At 45.3% G+C, this 15,049-nt stretch overlaps 1 protein-coding gene across 2 annotated transcripts in view; it reads right to left on the bottom strand.

Moving 5' to 3' along the window:
• The window catches only part of LOC118210666 (nucleolar protein 4-like), a 59,336-nt gene that overhangs the window by 29,228 nt on the left and 15,059 nt on the right, over positions 1–15,049 (bottom strand). For both annotated transcript variants that reach the window (XM_035387030.1, XM_035387029.1), the window contains exons 2-4: positions 10,430–10,639; positions 6,027–6,138; positions 1,709–1,818 (exon numbers count right to left, since the gene is read on the bottom strand). In XM_035387030.1, the coding sequence (XP_035242921.1) occupies positions 1,709–1,818; positions 6,027–6,138; positions 10,430–10,639 (432 nt within the window). The remainder of the gene's footprint in view (positions 1–1,708; positions 1,819–6,026; positions 6,139–10,429; positions 10,640–15,049) is intronic.

Raw genomic sequence — 15,049 nt, forward strand, 5'->3', positions numbered from 1 at the left:
TTACTGCCTGTTTTGTATGTGTCCCTGATATTCTTGTTTCTGTAATACAAACATTATGCAATGTACTGTATATTGTTATGACAGAATCACACAGACAGACAGACATACATAATGACTGACAGACAGATAAAGTAATACTTTTTGCTCACACTCTCGCTCCATGCTTTGTGTTAACATGTTTCATGATGTGAGATCACATGTATAAGGGTTTGCACATGTTCACTGAAAAAGCCCTGCAAGACCAAGCTGGGTGCAAAAGCTGTACTATTTCCAGCTGGTTTCACTTGGCATGTGGTCGTTTGCCTGTATCTCATAAATGAGGGTCACATAGGTTAATGTATCGATTTAAGGCCTTAGCTAAAGAAACACAGGCACAGACACACATATAAGATAAATAAATCCAGTCTTTAAAAAGTCTCCAGTGTCCAGTCTGAAGACATTCAGTGGCCACTGGTGGCACTGAGACAGTACTTATCTTCCACATATTAAATTGCTTGCATGAAACAAAGAGAAAAGTAACTAGGATACATACAGTGCTGTACCAACCACACCCTTTCTCTACCACCCCATCCCCCACACACACACATATGGCACATGCACACACACACACACACATATGGCACATGCACACATACGCAGAAAAACAGACACACTCACACACACACACACACACACACACACACACAGACATACACACACATATAGTATGCAAACACACACGCACGCACACACACACACACACATATGGCACACACAGCCTTCCTCCCACACACTCCCACGCATGCAAGGGTCTGTCTGACAGCTCGGGGGAGGAGGGTCAGAGATGCCACCTCTGCCTCTGACAATCATTTAAGCTCAGGGTGCCTGCTTTTGCGTATACACTCGTGAGAGGGGGGAGGGTGGGTGTGCATTTATGGGGGGTGGGGCTGAGTTAGAGAATAGCACAGGGAGTGGATATGAAATGGTATCCTTTTATTGCCAACATTTATTCCTGGCTAAAGGAAGAGTGCAGTCTTGTAAGTGTACAGACAGTGTGCAGAGACAGACAGTGTGTAGAAACAGGGACCCCCTGATCACCTAGACCAGCCAATACACAGAAAAGCCCATATCTGAACTTCACACAGTCAGACAGCGAGAGGACAAACACGCTGACTTATGGGGGCACACTCACACACCCGCGTGTACCTGCACACCTGCGTGTACCCGCACATCCACACACCTGCGTGTACCCGCACACCCACACACCCACGTGTACCCACACACCCACACACCCACGTGTACATGCACACCCATAAACCTGCGTGTATCCGCACATCCACACACCTGCATGTATCCGCACACCCGCACACCTCTGTGTACCTGCACATCCACACACCTGCATGTACCCACACATCCACACACCTGCGTGTACCCACACACCCACACACCTGTGTGTACCCACACACCCACACACCTGCGTGCACCCGCACATCCACACACCTGTGTGTACCCACACACCCACACACCTGCGTGCACCCGCACATCCACACACCTGCGTGCACCCGCACACCCTCAAAACATCTGCATGTACCCGCACACCTGCGTGTATCTGCACACCCATACATCTGCATGTTCCCACACACCCACACACCGGCGTGTACCTGCAAACCTGCCTGTATCCGCTCACCAACACATCTGCACGTACCTGCACAATCACACATATCCTTACCTGCTCATTGGCATTCATACACTGCAGCTTCATCTGCTTCAGGTAGGTGGCAGTGAGTGGCATGTTGTAGTCGATGAGGTCAGGGACCAGGGAAGTGGGCCTGTCATTCTCTGTAAAAATAATAATACCAATGTTAAATGACCATTCCTGCAGGTTTACCCTCCAGAGCAACCAATCCTGTAGGTTTTACCCTCCAGTGCAACCAATCCAGTAAGCTTTACCTTGTAGGGTAACTCATCCTGTGAGCTATATGAAACAACCAAATACAGGAACCATACCCTTTGTACTCTATAGGATAACCAGTCATCAGAGCTGTACACAGTGGAGCAACCAACCAGTGAGCAGTATACTTCAGAGCAACCAATCAGTGTAGATGTGCCCTGTATTTTAGTGAGTGGGCTTTGCGGCCTGTACTTCAGTTTAAATCCATTGCACGTGTCTATAGCAACCATGGCTGAACAGGTAACAGGTTAATTACCAATGATTAAGTGCAAGTTTAATTAGATAAAAAGAGACCATAACATAATTAGTTTGGTGCAATCCAACAATTATCACATTAACAGAATTAATTAAAGAAATCGGAGAGTGAAAAAATGGCAGCAAAAGCTTGTTTCTTAAACAGAAACTATGGTGTATTGCATACAGACTGAACTAATCTGCTTTTCACAAGCTTTGAGTTTTCACAACACAAAACAAATACATACAGAACATGCTCATAGCTTACATTACATTACAGGCATTTAGCAGACGCTCTTATCCAGAGCGACTTACACAACTTTTTACAAAGCATTTTACATTGTATCCATTTATACAGCTGGATATATACTGAAGCAATGCAGGTAAAGTACCTTGCTCAAGGGTACAACGGCAGTGTCCTTACCTGGGAATCGAACCTGTGACCTTTCGGTTACAAGCCCAGTTCCTTACCCACTGTGCTACACTCCGTCCTTAGCTAAATAGAATGCAAAGATCCTTCCTCTGTGGTCAAAGCATTTGACACTTGGTCCTTGAGACCAAATGCATACTAATGTAATTTTCACTTTCCCTTGACAATTTTGATATTCAGTATTCAGTATTTCCTTCTCTTAAAAATAAATTAGTTTAAGAAAACACCAGAAATTACCACTTGACAAATCATATTCTGTTTCAGGTAAAAGGCACTGTATTACTGACATATTACCATGAAGACTGCTGTTTGTAATTGTTTAAATATGCGTTAATGGCTAGGAATAGGACTCAGTGAATGGACAATGTATTGTATTGAGATGATCCAGGTACCATGATGGGTGATCATTGATGACTGCACAACAGACTGGAAAGTCAAGCATGTTATAGCACCCCCTTGCTGCCGGTGGAATGAAACACAGGCAATGTAATCATGTCAGTGAAAAACACAACTTGTGTAAAACACACCTAATCACACCTTGGCACTCGAACAATCATACAAGACCAAGAGTGGAGACTGTGTCAAACAGTATAGAGATAATGATCAGGATTATGGTTATGATGATGATTATGAAATTGATGATGATGATTGTTCATAATGAGTATATGTGATAATTGTTTTTCTGGCTGTAACAAGGTCATTGGCAGCAATTAAACTGATTTTAGTAGAGTTAAATAACTTGAAGGCAAAGAAGTTAAACTACCAGAGAAGAGATACAGGACGGCCCTCCAACAGCTACAGGACCCCCTGTTCGCTGATGCGTTCATTAATCAAGCAAAAGAAATGAAATCTGCCCGAGAGTAATGTTTATGTTTGGCCAAAAAGGCCATTTACTGGACTGCATGATTTTTATGAAGCATGGTGTGGTCCAGTGGTCAAAGCTCCACAAGGGTGTATGGACACAGTTTTGATTGTGTTATTTTAACATATCTTTTTTATTTATATCTCATGTACAGTTCATTATGCCACAAAGCTGAACTCTCCCTTAGTCAGCACTCTGGTCTGGGCAGAGACAGCAGAAATCAAATATAATAATATTCTGGCCCTTCATTTCATGTAGGATTCAATATCTGTCCACTAGAGGGACCCTCTGCAATCAAAATGGAGCCAGAAATCCAGCATTGACAGTAGCGCCATGCTTTGTTACTCTCATTGTTCAAAATGCTTCTATTTAAATGGTTTTAACACTTAAAATTTTAAATAATGATTCCTATACCATGAAAACAAATACAAACACAAAACAAATCACACAGAAATTTAGCCATGATTGTGCTGATTCTGACAGCAGGCATCCCAGCGATGTTGGACAGGGCTGTATGGGGAAATGTTATATGATTATTGGGATTGACTGTTATATCCTTTGTGACTGTTAAGCGATGAGAGATTGTAATGCACACATCCTGCCACAGTCACATAAGTGCAGAGGTCTTGGGATTTTATTCTCAACACAGAGGCTAAGAAAAGTGCCGCTGACATGGTTATAGTAGGAGAAGATTTTTGGAAGAGTATTGGACTCTTGACCCCAGGGCAGCAGTATGGAGTAGTGAGTCAACTAAATCACAAGTTAATTAATTACTGAATGCCTAGGTTTAGGGTCACTCTTTTGTGACTGAAGACAGCAGATAAATGTTGTGTGCATATACATACGTACACACAAGCAGACACCCCCCCTCCCCCCAATACACACACACTCTCTCTCTCTCTCTCTCTCTCTCTCTCTATCTCTGTCTCATAGACACACAACATTAAGCATCTCACACTCCTATGTCCCATGATGACCCATCAATCCCAGATGGTCACATGCCACCAATCAATAATATTCTCTTTCATTCATATCTTTTCTTTTTCAATTTTTTGTAATATAAATGAACCCATATTTATGATTTTTTTAAACAACAAACAAATCAACCTTAAATAATGTAATCAGTGGGATATATTATCTATAATATGAATGGCTGCTCATGTCTATTAAATCCAACCTCATTCGCCAATTAATTGTGTTAAATAATTCAGGCCTGAACTTTAATATGGGTGGCTATATGGAGAGGAGGGGGGATTTCCCCCCCACAAACCCCAGGGAAGACAGCCAATTAACTGCTCATTTTATCTACAACTCAACGTTTGTTCTGTGTTGACACAATGCTGTGGCATCGTTTCCATGATCAGGCCTGAGGGCAGCTCTGACAATGTTTACCGTGGTTTAAAAAAAATAATAATAATTTCATCAAACAGTCGCTTTCCCTGTTTCCTGGAGGGGGTTTCCTGCTCAGCCGCTTCCCAGACTGCACCTCTCCAGGGGGACCGCACATAATGAGGCGCAGGCCGCCGTGCAGCATTGCAGCACACGCAGGAAATGACCCAACGCCGGAGCACCAAGGAAATGATGCAACGCTGCCGGGGGACGCTGCCGTACGGGGACGCCAGAGCTGTTGTTGTGTTGTTTGCGGATGTGTTGCTGTTACTGGTGGTGTACCCTTACTCGTGAAACTCTTAGAATATGATGAGTCTGACCAGGTTCAGGCTCTAATGTGGGATCATTTCTGTGAACGTACTTTGCTGGTAAGCCAATGGTCCCTTACTAGTGAATTTTGGTTTGTGTAGGCACAGTGTAAATTCAGGACAGAGATTCAATGCTAACGACATATGCTGACATAACTAATCACACTGTAGGATTTTTAGTGGAAACCTAATTTACCTTTTCAGACATGCCTGGGGTTGATATGACTGTTATTGTGGTTGGGTGGTAGAAATGTGGTATTGTATTACTAGGGTGCCCTGTAGCAGGGTTAAAGTTCTATAAGTTTACATAGTACCTCTAACCTCAGCAGTGCTGGGGTTGATACAGTACCTTTAAACTCAGCAGTGCTGGGGTTGATACAGTACCTTTAAACTCAGCAGTGCTGGGGTTGGTACAGTACCTTTAAACTCAGCAGTGCTGGGGTTGATACAGTACCTTTAAACTCAGCAGCGCTGGGGTTGGTACAGTACCTTTAAACTCAGCAGTGCTGGGGTTGATACAGTACCTTTAAACTCAGCAGTGCTGGGGTTGATACAGTACCTTTAAACTCAGCAGTGCTGGGGTTGGTACAGTACCTTTAAACTCAGCAGCGATGGGGTTGGTACAGTACCTTTAAACTCAGCAGTGCTGGGGTTGGTACAGTACCTTTAAACTCAGCAGTGCTGGGGTTGGTACAGTACCTTTAAACTCAGCAGCGCTGGGGTTGGTACAGTACCTTTAAACTCAGCAGTGCTGGGGTTGGTACAGTACCTTTAAACTCAGCAGCGCTGGGGTTGGTACAGTACCTTTAAACTCAGCAGTGCTGGGGTTGGTACAGTACCTTAACCTTAGCAGTGCTGGGGTTGATACAGTACCTTTAAACTCAGCAGTGCTGGGGTTGATGTGCATCCTCTTCTGACACTCCCCACAGCTCATCAGGAAGCGGGTCACCGCCTCTCTGGGCAGGAATGCGTACGTCTCTGCAATCTGCACGGGAGCAGCAACACAGTACTCAGTATCACCCATGCCTTATACACACACACAACTGACTCACCCCGGCTGTTCCAGGCGCTCTAACCTGAGGCTAAGCCCCCCATGCTACCCCAGCCTCACTCAGACCGTATGAGTGTATGAGCATATAAGAGTATGAGCGTATGAGCGTATGAGAGTATGAGCGTATGAGAGTATGGGCGTATGAGAGGATGAGCGTATGAGAGTATGAGCGTATGAGAGTATGAGAGTATGAGCGTATGAGAGTATGAGCGTATGAGAGTATGATCGTATGAGCATATGAGAGTATGATCGTATGAGAGTATGAGAGTATGAGCGTAAGAGAGTATGAGCGTATGAGAGTATGGGCGTATGAGAGTATGGGCGTATGAGAGTATGAGCGTATGAGAGTATGAGCGTATGAGAGTATGAGAGTATGAGCGTATGAGAGTATGAGAGTATGAGCGTATGAGAGTATGGGCGTATGAGAGTATGAGAGTATGGGCGTATGAGAGTATGAGCGTAAGAGAGTATGAGCGTATGAGAGTATGAGCGTTTGAGAGTATGAGTGTATGAGCGTATGAGAGTATGAGCATATGAGAGTATGAGCATATGAGAGTATGAGCGTATGAGAGTATGAGCGTTTGAGAGTATGAGCGTATGAGCGTATGAGCGTATGAGAGTATGAGCGTATGAGCGTATGAGAGTATGAGCGTATGAGCGTATGAGCGTATGAGCGTATGAGCGTATGAGCATATGAGAGTATGAGCGTATGAGCATATGAGCGTATGAGCGTATGATCGTATGAGAGTATGAGCCCTCCTCCTTGGTGAGGGTGACCTTCACAGCACCCCGACACGCCACTGCTGCTCCCTTCAGGCCCTCCAGACTCCAGTGGTCTTTCAGAGGAGGTGGGTGTGACCACCAGTGGGAGGGGCTCACAGCCTGCTGCCATGGCCTCCAGTCTGTTACATCCACCTCCCCACCCCCCCACCCCCCCAGATGCACAGTTCATATTGTGAGCTGAATCTGTCACCTTTTTCAACTGTGTCAGTACAAATAATCACAACCGCACTCACCAAAACAACATTTACCAGAGGCTGGAAACTTGGAGGCTGGAGGTAATATAACATAATCCAGCATAATATAATATAATATAAACAACATTTAATATCATAGGTATACAAGACTAAGACAAAGTGCTTTATAGAAATAACAAAAATAAAACAAAAGCAAATTGTATTTACAGGACCCCCACCCATAATAAAAAGAGAATTAGGAACACCGTAAGGTGGTGAGATCATCACTGCCCATGTACATACGCTGTAATTCTAAGCTCTCTGGTAAGACTGTGCCTTCTGAAGGTCTTACAGAGTCTTACAGAATGTCTTACACTGCAAATGGTATCCATGCAATTATGAGTGAAGCAGGCTGTACTCTGCAATATGACCTGTGAAATACACTTTCTCCACAAAACACAGCAAACTAAATAAAAAAATGTAATTAGAGGTTTATCAGGGTAAGCCCTCCCCACTCTATCTTCCTCTCCTCTCTCTCTTCTCCCCTCCCCTCTGTTTCCCTCCTCCTAGTCCCTGCCCTTTCTCCTCTCCTCCCCTCCCCTGTTTCTCTCTTCTCTCCTTGACTATTCCTATCTCCCCTCCCCCTGTCCTCTCTCTCCTCCCTTTTTTTACCTCTCTCCTCCTGGTCTCCCCTGGTCTCCCTTTCTCTCTCATAGTTTGTTAATTTCAGTCTCTTTTGATTTGACTCTTAGCTGCAGAGAAAAGGGTTCTCTCAGGTTTTGTATTCTGAGCCCCAGAGTCTAGATTTCAGCTCCTGATTCTCCCCAAAACCAATGCTCTGCCTTGTAGAAAGGAGATAGTAAAAAAAAAGTTTAAAAAAACCCCCACTATTGTCCAGTGAAAAATATACAACATACTTATGAATGGGTGGCCATTTATTGTGCACTACATTCATAAAACTGTGTTGGGGATTGTTCAGACTAGAGAGATTTCATTTATGCATGAGAGATTTTAAAAAAAAGCTAATTCTCTTCTAATAGAGCTTAGTGGTAAAGTGGTCTTAACTTGACATCTAACCCCCCACTAAAGTCATTAAAACTGCCACTGGCTCTGTTTAACCTACCTCAGCTTCAGCTACACTAAAACTGTCACTCTGATACTAACAGCCAGTAAACAGCAGCACCAATGACTAATTAATGAATAATACATTAAACAGACATGGTTGTAAAGGACATTTTTTTAAATAAGTGAACTGAACATATCTATCAATAAAAAAGGACAATAAAATGACAAAAGTCACAATTAGACTTTAACTTCTATATTTTGCATATGTAGGCCACAATTTATACATATTGGTAACAGTGTGCATGTATTGTTAGTGTTGTTTGTTTCATGTATTGTATAAAGTGCTTTGGTAATACAATATTGTTTTATGACTATAAAAAATAATTTAATTGAACAGAACAGTGAGGGACACAGAAAGTGAGAGCTCGAGAATGTGAGGGGGATACGGAATGTGCTGTTGTTATGAACATTATTCATTATCACTGTTATTTTTATTGCATTATTTTATCTATTTATACTTCATGATTTTATTTCATGATTTATATTTTTGTTGATACACATCTCTAACTATTCATCTTTCTTCATATTTAAATTGATGTCCATAGGCTTAGGCAATATCTATATACACTATATGACTTAAAGTATCTGGACATCGCTTGGTCTGGGGCTGCCTTTCATGGCTTAGGCCAGGCTCCTTAGTTCCAGTGAAAGAAAATTTAAATGCTACAGCATACAATCACATTCTAGACAATTCCATACTTCCCTAACAGTTTGGGGAAGGCCCTTTCCTGTTTCATTATGATAATGCCCCCAGGTACACAACAAGGTAAAGAAATGGTTTCGTAGAGAACAGTGTTGAAGAACTTGACTGGCCTGCGCAGAGCTCTGACCTCAACCCAATCCAAAAACTTTGGGATCAATTGGAAAGCCAATTGCAAGCCAGACCTAATCACCCAGTCGGTGCCCAATCTCACTAATGCTCTACTGGCTGAATGGAAACAAATAAACATAGGAGAAAGGGATGGGGGATGGGGAGAGGGAATTAATAAGGCATGTAATAGAGGGATAAAGAGAGAGAGACGTATAGAGGGATAGAGGGATAAAGAGAGAGAGACGTATAGAGGGATAGAGGGATAAAGAGAGAGAGACGTATAGAGGGATAGAGGGATAAAGAAAGAGAGACGTATAGAGGGATAGAGGGATAAAGAGAGAGAGACGTATAGAGGGATAGAGGGATAAAGAGAGAGAGACGTATAGAGGGATAGAGGGATAAAGAGAGAGAGATGTATAGAGGGATAGAGGGATAAAGAGAGAGAGGCGTATAGAGGGATAGAGGGATAAAGAGAGAGAGACGTATAGAGGGATAGAGGGATAAAGAGAGAGAGACGTATAGAGGGATAGAGGGATAAAGAGAGAGAGACGTATAGAGGGATAGAGGGATAAAGAGAGAGAGACGTATAGAGGGATAGAGGGATAAAGAGAGAGAGACGTATAGAGGGATAGAGGGATAAAGAGAGAGAGACGTATAGAGGGATAGAGGGATAAAGAGAGAGAGACGTATAGAGGGATAGAGGGATAAAGAGAGAGAGGCGTATAGAGGGATAGAGGGATAAAGAGAGAGAGGCGTATAGAGGGATAGAGGAATAAAGAGAGAGAGACGTATAGAGGGATAGAGGGATAAAGAGAGAGAGACGTATAGAGGGATAGAGGGATAAAGAGAGAGAGACGTATAGAGGGATAGAGGGATAAAGAGAGAGAGACGTATAGAGGGATAGAGGGATAAAGAGAGAGAGACGTATAGAGGGATAGAGGGATAAAGAGAGAGAGACGTATAGAGGGATAGAGGGATAAAGAGAGAGAGGCGTATAGAGGGATAGAGGGATAAAGAGAGAGAGACGTATAGAGGGATAGAGGGATAAAGAGAGAGAGGCGTATAGAGGGATAGAGGGATAAAGAGAGAGAGACGTATAGAGGGATAGAGGATAAAGAGAGAGAGACGTATAGAGGGATAGAGGGATAAAGAGAGAGAGGCGTATAGAGGGATAGAGGGATAAAGAGAGAGGGACGTATAGAGGGATAGAGGGATAAAGAGAGAGAGACGTATAGAGGGATAGAGGATAAAGAGAGAGAGACGTATAGAGGGATAGAGGGATAAAGAGAGAGAGGCGTATAGAGGGATAGAGGGAATGCCACTCTGATCTCACCGCTCGGTAGGTTTTCTTCTGGCCGGCGTGCTTTGGTGCCCGGCCCGGATCTCCACCCATCTCCACGTGCATGGCGTAGATGATGTCAAAGAAGTCCTCCACCACTGCCACCCGCTTGAGGGAGGAGCTGTCCTGGGCCACGCCCCCTTCCGTCATCAGGGCGTCACCACAGCCCTCCCCTGCTGGCACGTCTGCCGGTTTCACAGCTCTCTGGAGAGATACATTTCATTTCAGATTATTAACTATCTTATTTATTTCAGATTATTAACTATTTTACTTATTTCAGATTATTAACTATTTTATTTATTTCAGAATATTTCGCTTTATCATTTAGCCATTCCGTGAACTGAAAGGGCATCTTAAAGCCAGTTGTCCTGACCATCAGGCTTTAAAAACAAAAAAGTACAGTTTACATTTACGTTAACATTTAGGCATTTAGCTGATGCTCTTATCTTATCCAGGGCAACTCTAAACATAAGCACACACAAAATGGTTCAGACAATGAAGAGCTGAGGCCAAGTCATTAGATCACAACCGACAGCAGCCATTCGAAGTAGCAGATACATAAACCTGCAACACAGAGTGAAGTGCCATTGTAGATTCAAAAAGGAGACTGAGAATGAAGTGCTTCAAGTAGCAAATGGGTTCGGTGATGCAGTTTTAGATGTAGAATAGATGGGGTTAGGACACCCATAAAAAACATTCAGAGTTCAGAATTAGGTGAACAGAGTTCAGGCAGACAATGCAGGAAAATAAATGGATTTAAAAACATGCGCACATTCAGTACACAAACAGAAGAGCAGGAACATAATGACATACCTTCACACGGCACACAGGACAGATACAGACAAACCTCATCCCTGAATAAGACTGTCAGTCTACTGGAAATGAAGCTGAAGCTGTTTAGCACACAGCTCACCATTTATAAGAAAAACACCTGATGAGTCTGAAATATTAAAGGTTACCTGCACACCTGGTTCCAAAAATGATTTGAAATACTTTTATCGACTTATAAGTCAGTAAAATTCCTTTAGATTACTGACAATTTTGGAATAAATATCATTTTTTTACCAATATTCAGAACTAAGTTCTTCTTTCATATGGTTTTTAATTTTACTTGCAATTCACATTTTACTAGCATCTAGAGAGTTAAAGTATTTCAAATGTACACTTTACCCAGGTCAGGTTACCATTAATTCACTGGACTGATAACATTGGAAAGACATTGGTGATGGCCACCAACACAAGGTCACGATTTGTCACAAGTCACACCTGACTACTATCTGCTGTTTATTAGCAAAGGACATCCCCAGATGCTGGGTAGACTGTGGCCCCATGACTGACTCCCAATCAGAGCCTGTGACACAGCCCAGACACACACACACACACACACACACTCGCACGCACGCACACATGCACACATGCATACACACGCATGCACGCACGCACACACATGCACAAGCAGACACACACGGCACCTTTAGACATTAAGTTGCAATGGGTTAGTCACTGTACAGTTCAAGTGAACACATTTATTTTTAGGAACTGCCTAATATGCTTTTAAAGTATCCTTTGCAATGTGTTCGTTTGAACTACTATTGCCACAGTACAGCTTAACCAGTTAGAAAAAATCACATTCAGAAAAAATGTGAACAAAATAAAAAACTGACACACATTATTCATAAGACTGCATAAATAAGCAGCTTTAAATACATGTTGGATGACATCACTGTTAGACAGAGCGGGACCAGGAAGGCCTGTGCTTTTGGCTGAGCTGCAGAGATAAACTTTCTCACTGGCAAAAAAAAAAACCAAAAAAAAAACCTGTGACAGACAACAGACAAGCTCAGCTGAAAGTTTAATCTCAAAATCAAACAGACAGTTACTGTCCACGAGGAGAAGGCTCAGGTCTGTCGTGCGGCAACGGAGCGCGGTGGCGGAGCACAGCGTTAAAAATAATCCCACAGTTCCATGTGTCACAAACTACCTCCCAGTCCCCCGGCTTTCTGTAAGGCCAACCTCGTTGCTATGGAAACTGCCAGTGATCTCTCGGGCAGGTGTGCAGGGCAGAGGGGTCATGTGATACCCCGGTGAAGTCGGGATTGCCATCGCTGCACTGCGAGGGCTAACTGACTGCCGCTGTCCATCCGAAACCGCGCAGACCACGGTACACACACTCTTTCAGCCTTGCACCTTCTTGTTCCTGCCTATGTATGTGCATGCGTGTGTGTGTGTGCGCGTGCATTTTGGTGTGTGCGTGTGCATATGTGTAATGGTGTGTGTGTGTGTATGTGTGCATATGTGTAACTGTGCATGTGTGTGTATGTGCGCGCGCATGTGTAACTGTCTGTGTGTGTGTGTGTGTGTGTGTATGTGTGTGTACATTTGTGTGTGTGCGTGTGTGTGCACATGCGCGTGTGTAACTGTGTGTGTGTGTGTGTGTGTGGTGGTGGTGGGGGGGGGGTGTTTAGGGCAGATGGTTCAGAGTGGACCACATCAACTGAGTAGTCAGAAAACTCATCGTCCCTCTCATGTTCTCTTTCTTTCTCTCTTTCTCTCCCGCCCTCCCTCTCTGTCTGTCCCACTCCCTCCTTCCTCTCCCCAGAACCAGGTAATGAGCGTTGCCATGGCAGCACACACAGTGTATGGAGCAGGCAGGCTTTAATCCGGTCCTCCCCAGCCACCCGTCTAACCAGGGCTTTGTCCAAATGAAATAATAAATGATCAATAAAAACAATAATCATCATCATTATCATCCTCATGATCGGCAGCATCATGAGCAGCGCAGTAACGACAGTGATAATATTTTTATGGAGCGTCAGTATGCGAGTTCTGTGAGCAGTGGTTTCTTAGCTGTGTCTGAGAGACTCACGCTGCGCACACCCACCGCTCCCACCCCAAACCCCCCCCACCCCCGCTCCCATCGTTGGGGGGCATATCAGCAGCCCGGGACTCAACTTGCCCTGACAGGGATATGTGGGGCATGGTCTGATTGGGGTGGGGGGGGTCTGGACAGTAGCATGGGCATGGCTAGGTCACAGTCACCCCCCCCCTCCAGCTATCAGAGGGAAGCTCTGAGTCTCCCAGGCAGTGCGGTATGTACCCGCACACCCCTTACTCCACTGTGCTGGGGAACAGCTAATATCACCCTCACGCCACACCGGTCCTCTCCTCCCTTCTCCGATCGCTCTCCCTCTCTCCATCTCTCTTTCTCTCTATTACTATCTCCCTCCCTCTCCCTCTAAAACCCTGGAGGCCTTCGGTCTCCCCAGATGAGCGGTATTATTTCTTCTCTCTCTCTCTCTCTCTCGCTCTCTCCCTCCTTCCCCTTCTCTCTCTCTCCCTCCATTCTCTCTCCCCACCCCTCTCTCTCTTTTTCTCTCCCACTCTCATTCTCCTGCTCCCTGTCCCGCTCTAAACAGCTCTGTTGCTAGGAGACCGTGGGGGTTGATCCGGTAAGCGGCTGGCCGACCCCCCCGCCCCCCAGCCCCTTTGGCAGTGTGTCGGAAGGGAGTGGGGGGCGGGCAGCACCGCACAGACGGGCCCGGTGTGGGGGTGTGTGACAGGCAGCTGGGTCACACAGGCAGGCCAGCACATCTTACATAGAACAAGGCGAACGCTGCCTGTCATTCACGACAAAAGCCATCGGCCACACACGCCAGCGCCCCTTTCCGAAAGCTCCCCCCCAGCACCCTCTTTTGTCAGTTACAGCGCCCCCCTCCAACCTACACCAGTACTACAACTTAGTTACAGCCCCTCCCTGCAATCTATACAGGTAAGGCAGCCTAGCTAGAGTGTTCTCCTCCAACATACACTATTAGTACAGCTGTACTATACACTCATAAACCCTTACCACGCTCTATATACTGACAATCTCACACTCATACATCATTATTACAACATTTACGATGCACACAAAGACAACCACACCAATATTCCAATATTTCTCACTACAATACTGCAGTATTTCAGTCTTTCATTATCAGTAAAAAAGCACAGCCCCTGCGTTTGGCCTGGCATGACTGGGTTTGCTGTAGGAAGACATGCCCGTGTCTCCCATGGCCTCTTTGTGTGTGTGCTGTAGCTGCTGCTGGTCCTCTTCCTTTGTTTGTGCCCAGCAGGTTACCTGCGATGGGGCTCTCTATGGGCTCACCTGGGTGTTGGTTTGGGGCGGTGGGGGCACGGTGATGGGCAGGGAGAGAGGAGTCTGTAAACAAGCTGGCGGGGGGGTTGGCGCATGGCCTCTCTCACTAGGGAGGGTGTTCAGCGCCAGGCGAGGGGAGGGCACACTGAGCACGCTCAGCCGTTATCACCATGACGTCTCTTCAGCACAGGACTGCAGGATGCCCCGAAAACCACCCACACGCGCGCGCGCACGCATACACACACACACACGCGCGCGCACGCACGCATACACACACACCCACACGCGCGCGCGCACGCATACACACACACACACGCACAGGCACACGTACACACACGCACATTTACATGCACATACACGCACAAACACACGCATACACACACACACACGCGCGCGCGCGCACGCATACACACACACACGCGCGCGCGCGCGCACGCATACACACACACACACGCGCGCGCGCGCACGCATACACA

Source organism: Anguilla anguilla, chromosome 13 (assembly GCF_013347855.1).
Source record: "Anguilla anguilla isolate fAngAng1 chromosome 13, fAngAng1.pri, whole genome shotgun sequence".
NCBI lineage: Eukaryota > Metazoa > Chordata > Actinopteri > Anguilliformes > Anguillidae > Anguilla > Anguilla anguilla.